At 40.8% G+C, this 17,856-nt stretch overlaps 1 protein-coding gene across 1 annotated transcript; it reads right to left on the reverse strand.

The window, feature by feature from the left end:
• Positions 1-4,450: 4,450 nt before the first annotated feature.
• On the reverse strand, positions 4,451-13,182 carry smtnl1 (smoothelin-like 1). Its single transcript, XM_084132586.1, has 5 exons — positions 12,675-13,182; positions 9,693-10,243; positions 7,387-7,501; positions 5,769-5,920; positions 4,451-5,593 (listed from the first exon to the last, which is right to left on the reverse strand). The coding sequence occupies exons 1-5, from the start codon at positions 12,729-12,731 to the stop codon at positions 5,239-5,241; spliced, it is 1,230 nt and encodes a 409-aa protein (XP_083988712.1). The 5' UTR covers positions 12,732-13,182; the 3' UTR covers positions 4,451-5,238.
• Between the last annotated feature and the right edge of the window lie 4,674 nt (positions 13,183-17,856).

Below are 17,856 nucleotides of genomic sequence, written 5' to 3' on the forward strand. Positions count from 1 at the left end.
CCGGCCTGGATATATGTGCTCTAGGTTCCTACCACTCCCTTGCGGGACCAGGTAGTGAACCTGCAAGCGCTGCCCCCAGAGGAGGCAGACCCAGCTCTGCGCCTATACATGGATGCATATATATGAAGCACAAAACGTGCCTTGGCCGCTCGGGTTGAGAGCCCACTCCACTAGGAGTGTTGCCTCTTCCTGAGCGATGGCGCACGGCGCCTCGCTGACAGATATATGTAGTGTTGCGGGCTGGGCGACACCGAAAACATTCGCTAGATTCTATATAGCCTATGTGTAGAGCCGGTTTCTTCCCGTGTGCTCACCTCAAGTTGCAAGTAACACAGAAGTACCCGCTCTAGTGTCGGTTTGCTGTACATACCAAATACGTTGGTGATGTCGACATAACGGCTCTGTTCCCTCCTTCAGGGAATGAGGGTTACATACGTAACTGAGACATTTTCAGGTACGGGATTTGAATAAAGTTAGCAATGTAAAATTACACTGCATAGTCTTCACTGTATAAATTAAACTTAGATTATTCTTTATTAAAGTTACAAAAGTCATTCAATCAAGAGCATTGAGTGATTTCTTTGTCCTTTGTTGATTAATTAACATTAAAAACACAGCAGCAGGTTTATTAGACTGCTGTCCCTTTAAGACCGAATGTTTGCATCCAATATACTGTTACACATGCGCTCTATTTCTCAACTGTTTACATTCTATGGATGATGGATGATGTTTACATTCTGTTTACATTCTATGGATGATGACTATGGATGATGTCATCACGCTTTCTAACAATTCACATAGTGATTGGCTGTAGGGGGAGGGGTCTCTGTCAGTGATTTAATCATAGAACGATTGTAGAGTGATATTGTACTGCAAGTATTCGCGCAACTTCTGACATGAAGGAGAAATGTATTTGCAACGTTCCCTATGACGCATTCAGTTCAGATTGCCTCATCAATATGTGTAGACACAGAGTTTTAAAGACAAGAAAATATGACGAGGCATATATCGCCCTCGGATTCACCAGTACAACGGTGGGTAATGAAGAGAGACCACAGTGTGTTGGGTGCCCCAAAATATTAGCTTCAGACGACAGTATGAAGCCAAAAAAATTAAGATGCTGTCATGATTCCCCTGTATTCAATATTGGACTTTTATTTTGATATTCTTTTGTCTTGTGTTTATTTCCTGTGTATTTTAGTTCCTGTTTCCCTTGTTTTCATTCCTGTCTTGTTAGCTTCCATAGCTACCCTTCCCAGGAGGCACCGGACGCCAATATAACGTCAGATTGACGTTGGACTCCAATGTCGGACAGACATTGCATTTTGTTTGAAAATGAAAATCGGGTGGACGTCAGAACCCAACGATACTACTATTTTTCTTAAAAAATTATTCAGAAATCATAAAAGCGGTTAATTGTATTAAATTGTTTTTCTCAGTATCAGGCCTTAAAATGAATATAAATAATTCAGTGCTGTTTCCACTTAAAGCATATAATTTAACAGAATTACATGATATTCCTATTAAACATACAGTTACATATTTAGGAGTTATGATACATAAAGATGAAAATGAAGGTAGTGTGCTCAATTACAAGCCTACGAGATTTAATATCTGGCTTTAAAGAGATTTATCCCTGAATGGTAGGGTCTAACTATCCAAAGCAGAAGGGATATAAGATCTGTATGTCTTTAGCTTTAGATATCTAATGTGTACAAAGAATTAGAATTGTATTTAATTTTTTATGGAGGAATAGATATTATTATTTGAGAAAGGACATTTATTATATGTAAACAAAACAACAAAGGTGGATTATCTATTTATTATATCTACTTTGATGTACATTTGTCACAGTCACGTGGCGTCAGCGCTGTCTCAAGTCTAACACAATTTCTAACCAGCATGCACTGCTTCAAGTCAGCCGCCGATCTGTCTGTGCAGCGCTGCGTGAAGTCCAACAAGCCTGTGTTATCCAGCTCCACCTCTCTGGACGTCTAATGGGGTGGAGGGATAGGGTTGTGGGTGTGGTTGGATATTGTAGCTCCACCCATTCGGCCCAAATTACATTCGCTCCTCCTTGTTGGACGTGAGCTCTACCCATTTGTTCTGCAGTGAGCAGCCTCTCTTAAAATCACAGATAGGAAAAACATTAAAGTGGAACCAAGCACACATATTGGCTTACAAATTATACCAGTTACCAGTGGTACACAATTTTTTATTATTATTAATTTTGAATTGAAATAAGTTTACTGTGACATAAACTTTACTATATGTGTGCCGAATTGACCTTCCATTTAAAAGAGTATGTTTATCTGTCAGTGATAAATGTGAACATATCAACACATCATGTTCTGTAGAGAGTTTCTGATAAATAACTATACATCAAACTCAAAACTTGACTAGAACAAAAAACAAACCTGCCAAACTTGTATTAAGCACATATAATAAAACCCATTATTATTATGCACACATAGGCATACATTAAATAATACCAGTGCTTATTAACAGTTTGTAACACCATTTGTTTTTAAATAGTAAGTCAGACCAGACGTTTTGGAGGAATCGTCTGCGAGTATCACAGTAACACAGGTGGTTATTTAGATAGATTGACTAGAGAGACTTTAACCAGAAGTATACAGGCTGTAAAGCTGAATCCAGTCTTAGCCAAATTACATCATCAGTTCTCAGCTATTTATTTCAATGGAGCCTCTTGATCCTTTGCATACATTTTCCCCCTCATTCCAAAATAAAGGACCGCAAAACCCTAATTTACTCATTGAGGTCAATCTCATGAATCTTTGTCTATATCCTCAGTCTCATCACTGTAATTCTCAGGGTTTTATTGGTGGGCAGTTTCCGGTTTAAAAGCTCTCTGCCTTAAAGGATCCCGGATGATCCGAGTTCTGGCTCCTGGTCGGACGGAGGCCAGCGCTTCTCAAACTTGCTGAAGAACAGCGGGTCGGTGAAGGGCCCTCCGTACACGATACTTTGCATCAGGTAAACCAGGACCACCACCAGGCTGGAGATCAGGAAGAAGGGAAGGAAGGGACGGAGATGCGTCCACACAACTCCCACTCCATAACCAAGACCTCCATGGTCACGGTAGTGCGTGGTCTTACGGGACGTCGATGACACTGGCATGGACGAAGCGTTGTTGTCTGAATCCGTGTAATTGGAGGATTCTTGATCGATGGAATCCATGGCCAAATTATATTGATGATTGAGTGTCCCCAATCCTCGCAGGAAATCCAAATGATTAATGATTAAAGCATCCAACAAAGGCAGATTTTCGGCTTGCCAGCATATCCTGATTGCATGATTCTTTGAGTCTTGAGGTGATCAATCGATATTGGCAGATGAACACAAAACACTCCAGAACTTTTACCTCAGAACTGAGTGAGTCTCTCTGTGTGTGTCTGCGTGCTCTGATAGAGTCGGCGTCTGCTGGGACCTCATCAGATCACCAGCACTTTCATACCAGAGAAATACGATACTCTGAGAGAGATACTCGGAGTGCAAACGATATATATAGCACCAAATGACTGGAACATGTGGACGAAACAGAGACACTGAGTCATTTAATTCACTGTGTCAACAGCCTTAAATTCATCAGGGTTCAGCAGCACATGCACCATGCGTAATCATTATCCTCTCTTCATTCATTACCTTCCTCTCGCTCACTCCAGCCTAAACGCACATCGAGTAGCTTTACTGCTTCAGCGTGGAGCCGTCGCGGCGGATGGGTTTCATGTTCTAAAGCCATCAAAACAAAAAACTGCTGACAGAGTTTGGCGGGACTTCAGCTGAGGAAGTCACTTTGTCACCCGAGAGATTAAACAGTCTATCTGTTCTTTAGGGTTATTGTGGACGATTAGATCAATTAGACTCGTTCGACCTTTCCGAATCAGTTCATGCCACATATTATTTACTGTTTTCATTCCAACTTCATCTCAATTCCAGCAGCTCAGTTTTTAGCCATTTTCAAAAAATATCTAAAGACATCTTTTTCGTCAGCACCTGACCAGTTAATACTAGCACTTACCTTTTCTAATCTGTACTATTCTATTTGTTTTGTTTTTCTAATTTAAAAAAACAAACCTTGCTATGTGTTCTGTGCTAGACTAACTGAGACGTGTTACAGCACTGTTGCCCTCTTGCTGGTCTGACTGCTTCTATTGTTCTCCTCATTTGAGTCATTTTAGATAAAAGCGTCTGCTAAATGATTAAATGTAAATCTAATATATTTATATTTTTGTTCGTTTGAACTGAGAGGAAGGAAAAAATTTGACTGAGGGACAAGCCTATAGACAAATCCCTGCAAATTTAGCCTTAATGCACTCAAACAATTCAACATCAAATAAATTAAGATCCTCCCTTTAAAACTAGCATGAAATCTTTAACATTTCACTTAAAAGTTTGCCTATAAAAATCACCCTTATACACAAAATTTGATTAAAATGCAAAATAAATATGTTTATTTTGTTAATAACGACAGTGAATTTAACAAAGCAGAGTTATTATTTCAAGGAAGAATAATCGTGGATGATGTCTGTTCAGTTCCAGCAGGTCCGGTGACTGATGCTGTAATTGTAGGCGAATGCTGTTTAGTCAGGTCTATAAATGTATAAGTGTCTTATACAAGAACATGGAAAGATGCTTTAGAAGCACATCATTTTATTATTGTGATGTACTTAAATAGTTTATTACAAAAATTAAGTGTGGAGAACTTCAAACTTGTGTTGCCTGCCCTCTTAAAACTAGTTTACTTCACTTGAAGAAATGTTGGAAACCGACTGCATGTAGTTTTTTAAGCCTCTTTTTTAAGCTTAAAATGAAAGATTAAATTCATGTTGAGAATAATAGTAATAACTAATAAATTAGTAATAACTAATAAACTTCAATTTTCCATTTAAGTTTACTTTGCAAAAATAAGGCAATCGTTTTCCAATCTTTTTTTAAGTAAACTGAACTTGTTAAAATGTACAGTGTTTATCATAAAAACATAAAGCATGTCATATTTCTGACATGAGTTAGAAGGTGGAAGTCAAACAAAATAAAATGTACATTTTTAAAACAGCCCAAAAAAGTAAAAGCCATGGGTTCAAAATGAAACCCATACAAACCCAAAACATTTAAACAAAGAATAACACACTGATCATCCACATTAGATACTATATATTCATTCTCAAAAGCAGATTACGACAACAATAAATTATGCTTAGGCTCTCCTTTCTTTTTTCATTCATTCATTAATTCATTGAGTTTCCCATCCACAACATTTATAACATTTTCATTGGGATCTGTCTCTTGTTCTGTCTTCATGCCAGAATCTGATGTGTTTTCCTCTGTCTCCTCGTTTTGTCGACTCTCATCCCCCTCTCCGTCTCCTTTTTCATTGGCTTCAGAAACCCCTCGATCTTCTTCTGTGTTTGTGTCCTTCTCCGTGCTCTCTTTCTCCTTCCTCTCCTTCTCTATCTTTGAGAGGTGATGGCAGAGAGCCTGCACATAGGTGAAAACACACAGCGGGTCTGGCTTGTTGCCCATTAGTAACATATCCGACACTTCCAGAAGGGGGCAGCAGTCAGCAAGAGATCTGCAGATATGAGAGAGAGACAGAGTTTTGCATCTACAGACTGTCAGATGTTTGACATCCACATATGAAAACAAAAATGCACATAAAGTCACTCTTTCTTCCTCACACACCCATGTGTCTTTGTGTAACAGCGCTGGCATATGTCTGTCCCACACAGTGAACACTGTCTACTTACTCTGCTGTACTGAAGGCCAGAGTGAAGTTCTTCTCTCGCTCACTGTCTTTGAGGGAAGAGAAGTCAAAAGCAGAGGGAAAGAAGCGATGAACGAGTGCACAGAAAGCCAGGCCGTCACTCCAAGAGGAAGAGAAGTTTTCTATGCAGACACCCTTTGAGATATGATATAGCAGACATTGTATTATTGAAATGTGCATTTTCTGGAAAGCTGCTTTGAAACGATCTGTATGGTGAAAAGCGCTGTGCAAATAAACTTGAACTGAAATTGAACAGCACAAGAGAAATACACAATGTCATATTGTTTTCAAGATTATGAAAACAACCCGATCTTACCGGATAATGTAGCTATTTCATTGATTTGAATCACACAAAAACTTGTGATTTTTTTAGAAAGAAAATAAGCATGAAGGTCCATCTCTAAAAATAACCATCACTGGAGACTAAGCGGATTGTACAAATAGTTGTAAATGTAAAATTGTTAGGGATTTCCATTAGATTGTGTTGAAATTATGGTGGATCCCAAACAAGTGTCTGAACACTTAAAGTAAAGTAATTTGAGCGAGTTATGACGACCTTACTAAGGCCATGCTGCCTAATGTTTGCAGCGTCACCTTGAGGGTGAGCAGTATACTCTCAAAAATAAAGGTTCTTTGGAGCAAGAACTTTTGTCAAGAACTGTATAGACCTTGGTCAGGGTAGCGCCATATTAAACTTCTGACAGGAATGAAAACAAGGCTGTGAGGGACCAGAAGTACAGTGTTGGATTGTACTGTTGTTTAACAATATGCCAATTGTTCAGCTAATGAAACATCTATGCAAAAACTGAAAGTTGTGAGTTGTGAAAATTACAAGTGGTCCAGGACCTTTATACAGTGTGTGCCATTGGATAGACTGTAAGTGTCTTTTTTATCCATGTAAAATTCAATGTAGCGTCTACCCTGGCTATAAGATCTATAGGGTCCTTCTAAAAATATGCATAAAAAAACATTCAATTGAGGTGGATAATAGTTTTTTTTTGCAATAAGAGGTCATGCACATAAACTACGATGGAAACACATTTACTGAATAAATCCCTCAATAACCTCATGTGACTTTGCGTCAGAAGAGGCTGTGATTGGATAACTGGACTAACCAGTGGACCAATGGCGTCGCAGCATCTCTAATGTTGGTTTGGTGTTTCTGAAACGCCGAAGTCGAAGTGTGTGATCAGAATGATTTGGTTTAATTCCCTCCAGAAGCGTCTCACACACGAGTGTGTTCCCGAACACCAGCATCCGAACGCCAGAGAACATGACAGCGTTTACTGTGTTTCGTCTGACGCTCGGAGACACTGAAGAAAACTGCCAGAGTGCAGAAACTTACAGTTTATTATTGATATTTTGCTCCAGGAAGTGACGATGTTGTTCTCTTGAACACGTGGGATGGAAACGCTGCTTTATTCACAAATGTTTTTTGGCCTATTCCATTGTCATGTAATGCATTTTGCACACAAGGTAACTTCACAACGTTGGATGGAAACACAGCTATTGTGGTTTGGTTTCTTTATATGACAGACTGTTTTTAAGAGTGAATGTTTACAAAGTTTCTTGTTTCTGAGGACGTTTGAGCTTTAGCTTACCTCATATTTCTGTGTTTTGTTCCTGCACCAATTGAGAATTTTCTGTTTGATTGATGCTCCACCTGCCATGCCTATAGATGTCCGTTGAACTTTAAAGTTTCTGACACCCGGAGTCCTGCAACAAGCCAACATATACTATCCAGATTAAAGACAGAGAGATATGCTGAACAACACTGACAACACTGAGCTGACTTCAGCTGAACAATGACTTCTTTTTAGAGCTGCTTTACAGCCGAACTGAACTCTGTTTGCATCATTGATTCGGTTATTTTCCTGTTTATCCCTGTAAAGCTGCTTTGAAACAATCTGTATTATATAACGTGTTATAAAAATAAAGGTGACTGACTGACTGACTGAACAAATGCACCTGTTCAACAAACCCAATTCATTGCCAATAATGGAAGTTTCCTTTTGAGGGAACATCGACACCGCGTCATGCTGTTGACGCAAATGTGAACAGCTTCAGTGTGAGCCAGTGTCTGAGTCACGTGTAGAACACGCCAAGCTATCGGCTTATGACGAAGTCAAGTGACATGCATAATCACATCTATAAATAACACCTGCACAAGAGCATCACCAGCTTGTCTTCAGAAGCGGTTTGTCTGTCACCCTCAGTGTATATTTGTTGTCTGATGGTAACTGCCCGCCAAGGGTCCCGTTCAGGAGTTGGAAGCTCGCTCTGGGATTTCTTCCGCTCTGGACGAGGATCTGCTCTCAGGGGGGTCTACTATACGAATCGACTGCGACCAGCGGGCAGTTACCATCTTCCTCTAAGACAGGGGTGCCCAATCCTGCTCCTGCTGATCGACTGTCCTGCACAGTTCATCTCCAACCCTAATCAAACACACCTGAAGCAACCAATTAATGTCTTCAGGATCACTTGAAAATTAAAGTCAGGTGTGTTTGATTAGGGTTGGAGATGAACTGTGCAGGACAGTCGATCGGCAGGAGCAGGATTGGGCACCCCTGCTCTAAGACATATGAGGAGCTTCTAGAGGTCGTCACTCGTGTGGTGCTTAAACACCAATTGGCCCAGCCACCCAAACGTAAGCTTCCTTTCTTTTCCCCGCTCTCCCCAGTGAGATCTTGAAGTCATGAAAAGCCACGTATTCCTCCCGTGTTCATAACCCAATGATGTTGGATTATTCAACTATTGTTTGGCTTAATAAACATGAGTATAAGTCGATGCCTTGGGTTGAAGAGAAGCTTGCGAGTTGTCTCCCGCATCAATACATCGTTAAAGAGGCCAGCCTTGCCCTCAAACCCTGTAGAATTACATCCATTAAAACGTACCAAGCCAAGGCACTCAAGAGTTTAAGTAAATGTATATAAAAAGCCTTTACAAGCCTATAGCAAACACACTGTCCTTTAAACAACAATTAGTTAGTCATGTGACAATCTCCTGATTACGTAATGTAGAATAGTAACAAGAGAGAACCCACAGCCTGATGAAAGCTTAGCCGCAACGCGTCGGTGTGTGGTTATTTGAAAACGTTTTTTAATTGCCTAAGCCATGATAAAATAAAGGCTTTTTATATACATTTACTTAAACTCTCGAAGTGCCTTGGCTTGATACGATGTTATGAGTCGAATTATCTCTACATCCAAAGGATACAGATTTTACACCCCGTGCAGCGCATTTTTGCACTCCATGTCCTGTAGAATTACATCTTCATTAGTGGGCCAGGCTTAAGCCCAATTTATACTTCTGCGTCAAACTCCCGCCGTAGCTACGTCATAGGCTGTGTGTAGCGCGCGTACCCTTTGGTGTACCCTGACGTGCACCACTCCCAAAATGTGACAACGCGTCAATTCTACGCGGACGCAAGCGCTGTGATTGGTCTACTTGAACCCCCCCTGTAATTGCACGTCAACGCCGACAACGACGCAGAAGTATAAATGAAAATCAACGCGTAGCCTACAGCGTAGAGGCTCCGGCGTAGGTCCGACGCAGAAGTATAAATCAGCCTTTATGAGGCAGCTGGTCAGGCTGGTGGGGCTCTGCACACCATGGCCTTGTTACTGGTTACCAGGCTGTCCTGCTCAGAGAACTGTCCTTCACATGACTCAGACTCTGACTCACGTTGAAGGCGTTCCCATTTGCATCAACAGCATGATGAGGTCTCGTTTACATTCTCATGGAACAGGGTTAAATACAGAACCCTGAGACGTTTACATACAATAAATATAACTATTGTGTGGGTGATCAAAACTTTTAGGCACATGGTATTTGTGACTGGGGACTATATGAGGTTTATCAGAATGATGAAGAAAGATATAAGGAGGATGATAATAAGATGACTCACTGGTCCTTCTGAAACTTGGCCATGGCGTCTCTTCTGGTCGAGGGTCGAGCAGATCGTGAACAGATGGAGGATTTTGTGCTTTTTCTCCCTAGATTTTCTGGCTTGATTTTGACATCATCTTTAGTCTCTTTTTTCTCTTTTGTATCTCGTTCATCTTCCTTCGTTTTAGTTTTGCCTTCAGTTTCTTTTGCCTTCTTCTCCTCTTCTTTGTGCTTTTCCTCAAGTTGTCCTTCTTTATCGCAGGAATCCTTATCTTCCTCATGAGGGACATTATTGCTCTCCTTTCCTTCTTCTTCTGCCTCACTTTCTTTATTTTTATTTACCTCTGTCTCTTTTTCTTGTTCTCCAGCTTTATGTTGTGTGATGTCCGTCTCTTTATTCTCCTTCTCCTCCACTGTGTTGACATGCTCTGTGACTCCGCCCTCGTGCTCACATGCTTCACTCTCATTGGCTCCATCTCCTGTGTTCTCCTGGTTTTCTGTGTTGTCCTCATTAGCTCCGCCCTCTGTTGTCTCAGTCCCGCCTCCTGGCTCTGAGTCAGCTTCAACACACTGAATAACACCAAAGCACAAAATTACCACTCAGTCTATCTCTACTGTGTGTACACCAACCAATTCTATCATGTGAAAATTAATTTTATGTTTTATATCTGAGTACCCCAAACACAAGTAATGCAACATTTATCAAGGTGAATGTGAGAATTTGTGTACGTTTGGAAGTACAAAAGTGTACAACCTTAACCTAAACCTAACTATTAAATCCTATCCCTTAATCATAAGTTTAACAGGAAAAACCTATAAAAGTGCACCCACTTCTAATTCTAATCTAACAGTAATCAAGTTACTCTGAAGCATGTCATTCAGGTCTCTCCATAGCATCTAAACCCTCCTCAATGTGATTCAACTGGCAGAAAGAAGCTTTTACTGGTGATTATTGAATGGATTACTGATTAGAAATCCTACATAATTAATTTATGCACGGTTTGTAAATTGTTAGCCTACTAGCAACATATATAGCATATATTATAGCATAATTGCGTAATTATTAACTATTCTATGCTGTTGTAAGTAGTGCAAGTTTATTTATTTCATCTGTCCTCTTGTGAAGATCTGTAATATCTAGTGTAAGTGTGTGTGTGTGTGTGTGTGTGCGTGCATGTGTGCGTGCGTGCATGCGTAAGTCTGAGTGAGTGTGTGCATGTGTGTGCCTGCATGTGTGAGTGTGTGTGTTTGTGTGTGTGCCTGCATGTGTGAGTGTGTGTGTGTGTGTGTGTGTGTGTGTGCCTGCATGTGTGAGTGTGTGTGCTTGTGTGTGTGTTACATAATGAAGACAGACTTTACGCCTGTTCACTTCACTGTTCACACACACACACACACACACACACACACACACACACACACACACACACACACACACACACACACAGTTCCATTGCAGGCTAAAGTCCTCTGTTGGATAGTTGGACATAGGTCAGGTCCCCTCTTAGCATGTTTAAAAAAAAAAAAATTTTAAAGGCATATTTAAAGTTCTATTACGAAAAAATACCTTTTCTTTTCTTTAAAAGAAAATTTTATATGTCATTTTTGTTTCTTCAGAATGACCAGAAACAATAGTCCCCTCTTGGCCAGTGTAGAGCGATAGTCCCGTTAGTAATATAGACGTGTGTGTGTGTGTGTGTGTGTGTGTGTGTGTGTGCGTGTGTGTTTAGCTTAGCTGTCCCAGGTGTCACATGAGGTCATGACTCACTAGTTGTATAAAAAGCATTCCACTGAATGAGCAGGTGTGTGTGTGTGTGTGTGTGTGTGTGTGTGGGTCAGCATGAGTAAATGTGTTCATATCGTATTACAACATGATAATAATTACATAATATTGCCATTAATAATCATCTGTGGAAACACTGAACATACACCCTCAGACTGCGAGAGAGAGCCTGTGTGTGTGTGTGTGTGTGTGTGTGACACACTGTATTGTGAGTTTGTATGCATTTTATTGTAGCTTTGGAGAAAATTTTATTGTAACTTTGTTCTGTGCAGACTGACTTTATCGGTTTTATGTTTGGGGTCCCAGAGAAAAATGTATTGTAGTACATCCAAAATAACCTCTTATTATCCTTCAGATTTGTTTAATATGTTCCACTGAATTATTCCAAATTCATTTGACAGATATTATATAAGTTTTAACCCTTTGTTGCATATTCCATAAATCAGCTTGACCTGCTCTCTTGTTTCTGTTTGTGGTCAGTTTGACCGCAGTGTAACACATTAAACAAATATAGTATAAGAAATAAAAATGAACCAAATAAACACCTGGAATGTATCTGTACCTAGATCACAAAAATATATTCTAAGAAAGTTATGTTAACGTTCCTATTAAGTTATGAATGTTCTCAGAATGTTCAAAAACATCCAGTTTATTAAATGCTTTTTTTCTTGGTTTTGCAGACATTAAGGGAACATTCCATTATTTAAATTAATCTAAAAACATTATGGGAACGTTACTTTTGAACGTTCTGAAACAAGTAGGAACATTTAAAAACATTTGACAAACCTCAAACTAAAACATTTCAGGTAAAAACATGAATGATGTACAGATAATGTTTTTGAGCTAATGATTTGAGAACATTATTAAAGTCCAGATAACTTTGAATGAATGTTGTATTAACATTACTGGAAGAATGTTTGTTCATAACTTTGAGAGAACCTTGCCAGAACGTTAGCTAAAGTTTTGAGAATGTTCTGGGTACAGTCACATCTTTGCATGTGAAAAATCATTGCATTTATCAATGTTTTATATCTGGAGTCTCTGACAACACAAACTGAATTAGCATACCGTATTATTTGTGTGATGTTATTTTCTAGCACACATCATGTCGTGATGCATTAGTAATGTCTGTGAGATGTTGAAAGGGCGCTGGGGTCTCAGACAGGACACGAGGGTTACAGCGAGAGAGAACAGACACTGAGAGAGAGAAACACACGTTACCTGCTCCTTCATCACCGCGGTCTCACTGGTCACTGCGAGATCCTCTGAGTCCTCCATTTGTCCAGAGTCTTCAGTTCAAGCCGGTCACACTACAGTAATCGCTGAACTGACACACAACACTGTCTTCTCCCTCCTTCACCTCTCTGTCTTTCTTCTGATTTTCTTGGTCTCCTCCCTTCATCTTTTCCCTCTATCCCCCCACCCCTCTCTCCTTCTGTCTCTATCTGACCTTTTAAACAACTTGCGCTCCAGAAATAGTGTAACACTGGCTCGAACAGAACCACTGAGCAGCTGTTAGTGCTGCGGAGGAATACACAACATTACACACACACACACACACACACTCACTCACACACACAACACACTCACTAACTCACTCACTCACACACACACACAAACTCACACACACACACAAACTCACACACACACACAACACACTCACAAACACACACACACACACACACACACACACACACACACACATACACACACACACACACAAACAGGTACACACATCTTTGTGGGGACTCTCCATAGACTTAATGGTTTTTATACTGTACAAACTGTATATTCTATCTCTTTACACTAACCCTACCCCTAAACCTGCCCATCACAGAAAACTTTCTGCATTTTTACATTTTCAAAAAAATATAATTTAGTATGTTTATTAACCCATTTCCCTCATGGGACCGCTGGCTGGACCCCACAATGGAGGTGATCTCATGTTTTACTATCCTTGTGGGGACATTTGGTTCCCACAATGTAATATAAACCAAAACACACACACACACACACACACACAACACACTCACAAACACTCACGTACATACACATTCTCACACACACACACACACACACACTCACAAACACTCACGCACACACACATTCTCACGCACACACATCTCGCAGACACATAAACACTCATAAACACTCACGCACACACATTTTCACACACTCACAAACACACACACACACACACACACATTCTCACTCACTCACACACACACACACAACACACTCACTCACACACACACACACGCTCACACACACACACACACACGCACACGCTCACACACACACACAAACACACACAACACACACACAGACACACAGTAGGAATAAACAGTACTGACGCACATCCAAGACACTGAATGGTCTAAATCTTTGATGACAGAAATAGTCTTTGAAGATATAATGTATTTTAAGAGATTCTGCGAGTTGGATGTGGCTGGCTTGCCCTCTTTGAACCTTACTAGCTTACACTCATACACACCCCTCTTTAGACACAACAAAATGTTGGGATTTTATGTGAATGTGAGCCAGGAGACAGGAGTGTGGAAATGAGTGTTTTGTCCGTTATCTGCTCGTTCACTTTGTCCACTTCTGTATCACTGCGGTTCATTATGGCAGGGGACCGGTGCAGCTCCTCTTATCCTGCAGAGGAGCATCTCTTCCCTCAACACAGAGCAGATGGTTTTAAATATAGCCTGCTATCTTTGCTCTCATTCACTCGCCACCCATGATTATCTGTTCTCTCCATTCCTCTGTGCTCTCCTCTCTGCCTCAGCTCAGGCCACTTCATGTGCAGAAATATATAGAAACATGTCAACCTTAAATTTGAAGGCAGAGGTTTGGGGTTAATATCTACGGAGCCCCTCAAAAGAAATGGTGCTGGAAAAAATATGAGATGGGAGAAAAAAATTATTTGTCAATACTTTTACGTTCCCTCACAAAGAATGCAGAAGGTATAGGGAGCGAATGCAAAGTTCCTCAGCGGATGCAGAACATTTGCAGGCAGACGCAAAAGCACTGACAGAATTTCTTTCTCCCATCTTGTATTTTTCCACCACCATGTTCCTTTGAGGGCTCCGTAATCCCGCGGTGGAGATATGATGCCATTACAAAAACAAGGCTCGTTTAGTCAAACACTTTTCACACATCCACACAGTAGCAGATCACCTCAGATCCAAAACTAAACACATCCTTAAAAACTTTACAATCATTTAACAACATGACACTGTATGGCACACACATGGGTCATACGATCTGATTCTGTTCGAAGCACTTACACACTGCTGCGCTCAATCTTAAACACTTTTCTAATGATACTGTCATGCCTCTGCCTTAAGTTTTCATTCACCGTCCACTTCTCCAGCAATCTCAAGTTTTTTTCTTTCTGGCCAAAAAGGGGGGGTTTACATCCATGTATTGATTACCGATCGCTTAACAACACCACGGTAAAGTACCACTATCCCCTTCCTCTGGCTCCTGCTGCCCTTGAGATGTTGCGGGGAGCAGCGTGGTTCACCAAATTCGATCTTCGTAGTGCCTACAATCTTATTCGGGTGAATAATAAAAATACAAAATTATTAAGGGTGACGAATGGAAAACTGCTTTAACAACGCCATTAGGGCACTACGAATATCGAGTGATGCCGTATGGCCTGGCGAACACGCCTTCGGTGTTCCAGGGTTTAATGAATGAAATTTGTCTAAATTTGTGCTGAATTATATTGACAACATTTTTATCTATTCTTCTTCTCTCTCTGAGCACCGCAGGCATGTTCGTCAGGTTATGCAGTGGCTGCGTGAACACCGGTTGTTCCTCAAGGCCGAAAAAAGCTCCTTCCTCCAGTCTTTGGTGCATTTTCTGTCATCCTACCACCTGCCCTCTAGACCCCATCCCCTCACACCTACTACAAGCCATCTCTCCCACACTTCTACCAGCACTCACACACATCAACTCATCCCTTCATACTGGCACTTTCCCTACTGCATTCAAGCAGGCTCGGGTTACTCCACTGCTTAAAAAACAACATTAAACACATCATTTGTAGAACATTACAGACCTATCTCTCTCCTACCATTCATTGCGAAAACATTTGAACGAGTTGCTTTCAACCAAGTAACATCCTTCCTGTCTCTGAACAACCAGCTGGATGTCAACCAATCCGGCTTCAAGAAAGGGCATTCAACTGAGACTGCATTACTGTCGGTCACAGAAGCCCTACGGATCGCAAAAGCTGCTTCCAAATCCTCAGTCCTCATTCTCCTGGATCTGTCTGCTGCCTTCGACACTGTGAATCATCAGATCCTTCTGTCCAGCCTCTCATCACTGGGCATCACAGGAACTTCCCTCCACTGGTTTGAGTCCTGTCTCACAGGTAGGTCCTTCAGGGTTGCATGGAGAGGCGAGGTATCCAGAGCACATCATCTGACCACAGGGGTTCCCCAGGGCTCAGTGCTGGGTCCCCTCCTCTTCTCCATCTACACCACATCACTGTGACACATCATTCAGGCTCATGGTTTCTCCTACCACTGCTATGCTGATGACACACAGCTCTTCCTCTCATTTCAACCAGATGATCCCACAGTAGCTGCACGGATCTCAAGCTGTCTGGCGGACATCTCGACATGGATGAAGGAACATCACCTGCAGCGCAACCTGGCAAAGACTGAGCTTCTCGTCCTCCCCGCTAATCCGTCTCTACAGCACGACTTCACTATCCAGCTAGAATCATCATCAATCACCCCATCAAGGTCGGTCAGAAATCTCTGAGTAATATTGGATGACCAGCTGATCTTCACAGATCACATTTCAAAGACAGCTCGATCATGCAGGTTTGCACTGCACAACATCAGGAAGATCAGGCCTTTCCTAACTGAGCATGCAACACAACTTCTCGTCCAGGCCCTGGTCATTACTAGGCTTGATTACTGCAATGCTCTTCTGGCTGGACTTCCATCATGTGCAACCAAACCTCTACAGATGATCCAGAACGCTGCAGCTCATCTTGTCTTCAACGAGCCCAAAAGGGCCCACGTCACTCTTCTGTTCACCTCTCTGCACTGGCTACCTCTCGCTGCTCGCATCAAGTTCAAAGCATTGACGCTTGCGTACAGATCTATCACAGGCTCAGCTCCCTCCTACTTTCACTCACTCCTACGAGTCTACATCCCTGCCAGAAGCCTACGATCGGTCAACGAGCGACGTCTCGTGGTTCCATCACAGAGAGCCACAAAATCACTTTCCAGAACATTCTCATTCACAGTTCCCTGCTGGTGGAACGCTCTCCCCACCCTCATCCGGAATGCAGAATCCCTGACAACATTCAGAAGACATCTGAAAACCCATCTCTTCCATGAGCACTTAACCTAAAAAAAAAGGTTAAAAAAAATATTAAAAAAATTTCCTTTTCCTTTAATCCTCCCTTATCGGGCTTATGCTACTCTGAACAATGTCTGAACTTCGTATTTTGAGCACTTCTTGCATTGTTTTTGCCTCTTCACGATGACTCACTTAATTTAGTCCTAAATTGTAAGTCGCTTTGGGCAAAAGCATCTGCTAAATGACTAAATGTAATGTAAATGTAAATGTAAACGTCAAAGGCTCTAGAATAAGTCTCAAGGTAGAAGAAAAATGGATGTCTGACCAGAAGAAGGTAGCAGATTATTTTAATAGCTTTTTTACTACTGTTGCTGAAAAACTGGCAAACGAGCTTCCAGTACGAGCTGAGATTTTTAATGATGAATTAGTCAAGGAATATTATACAAAAAGTGGTGTTATTCCAGGTGGTTTTTCATTTACAAAAGTAACTGAGAGTAATGTTCTTAATAAGTTAGGCGAACTCAAAAGTAGTAAAGTGACAGGGTTAGATAATATTCCAACAAAGTATATTAAGGATTCAGCTAAAGTTATTACCCCTTTGGTTACTCATATTATAAATCTCTCAATCACACAAGGAAAGGTTTCCAGGGAGTTAAAAGTAAGAATTATCCCCATATTTAAGAAAGGTAGTAGGTTAGAATGTACTAATTATAGGCTAGTTTCAATCCTGAGTGCTTTATCAAAAGTGATGGAAAAGATTATATATGATCAAGTTGAAGACTATATCTCTAATTTTAATATAATGTATGAGTTCCAGTCCGGTTTTAGGAGGATGTACTCTACAGAGTCAACAATATTGTTTTTAACAGATCCTATAATAAAATAAATGTATAAAGTCAAGTTAAGCGGGATGGTGTTGCTGGATTTACAAAAGGCATTTGATACAACTGATCACAGTATTTTGCTTCAAAAAGTAAAATCAATGGAGTTTAGTGAAAAGGCCTGTGAATGGTTTCTTACCGTCTAAATAGGTGTCAAATAGTGGATTTAAATGGGGTGTTTTCTGATTGTTTGC

This window comes from Abramis brama, assembly GCF_963993115.1.
Source record: "Abramis brama genome assembly, chromosome: 13".
NCBI lineage: Eukaryota > Metazoa > Chordata > Actinopteri > Cypriniformes > Leuciscidae > Abramis > Abramis brama.

Coding starts and splice junctions, on each gene's coding strand:
- smtnl1 (XM_084132586.1), bottom strand. CDS start 12,731: ATGGAGGACTCAGAGGATCTCGCAGTGACCAGTGAGACCGCGGTGATG. Junction 10,244..12,674: donor CCGCGGTGATGAAGGAGCAG/GTAACGTGTGTT, acceptor GGTGTTATTCAG/TGTGTTGAAGCTGACTCAGA. Junction 5,594..5,768: donor CTGGCCTTCAGTACAGCAGA/GTAAGTAGACAG, acceptor TCATATCTGCAG/ATCTCTTGCTGACTGCTGCC.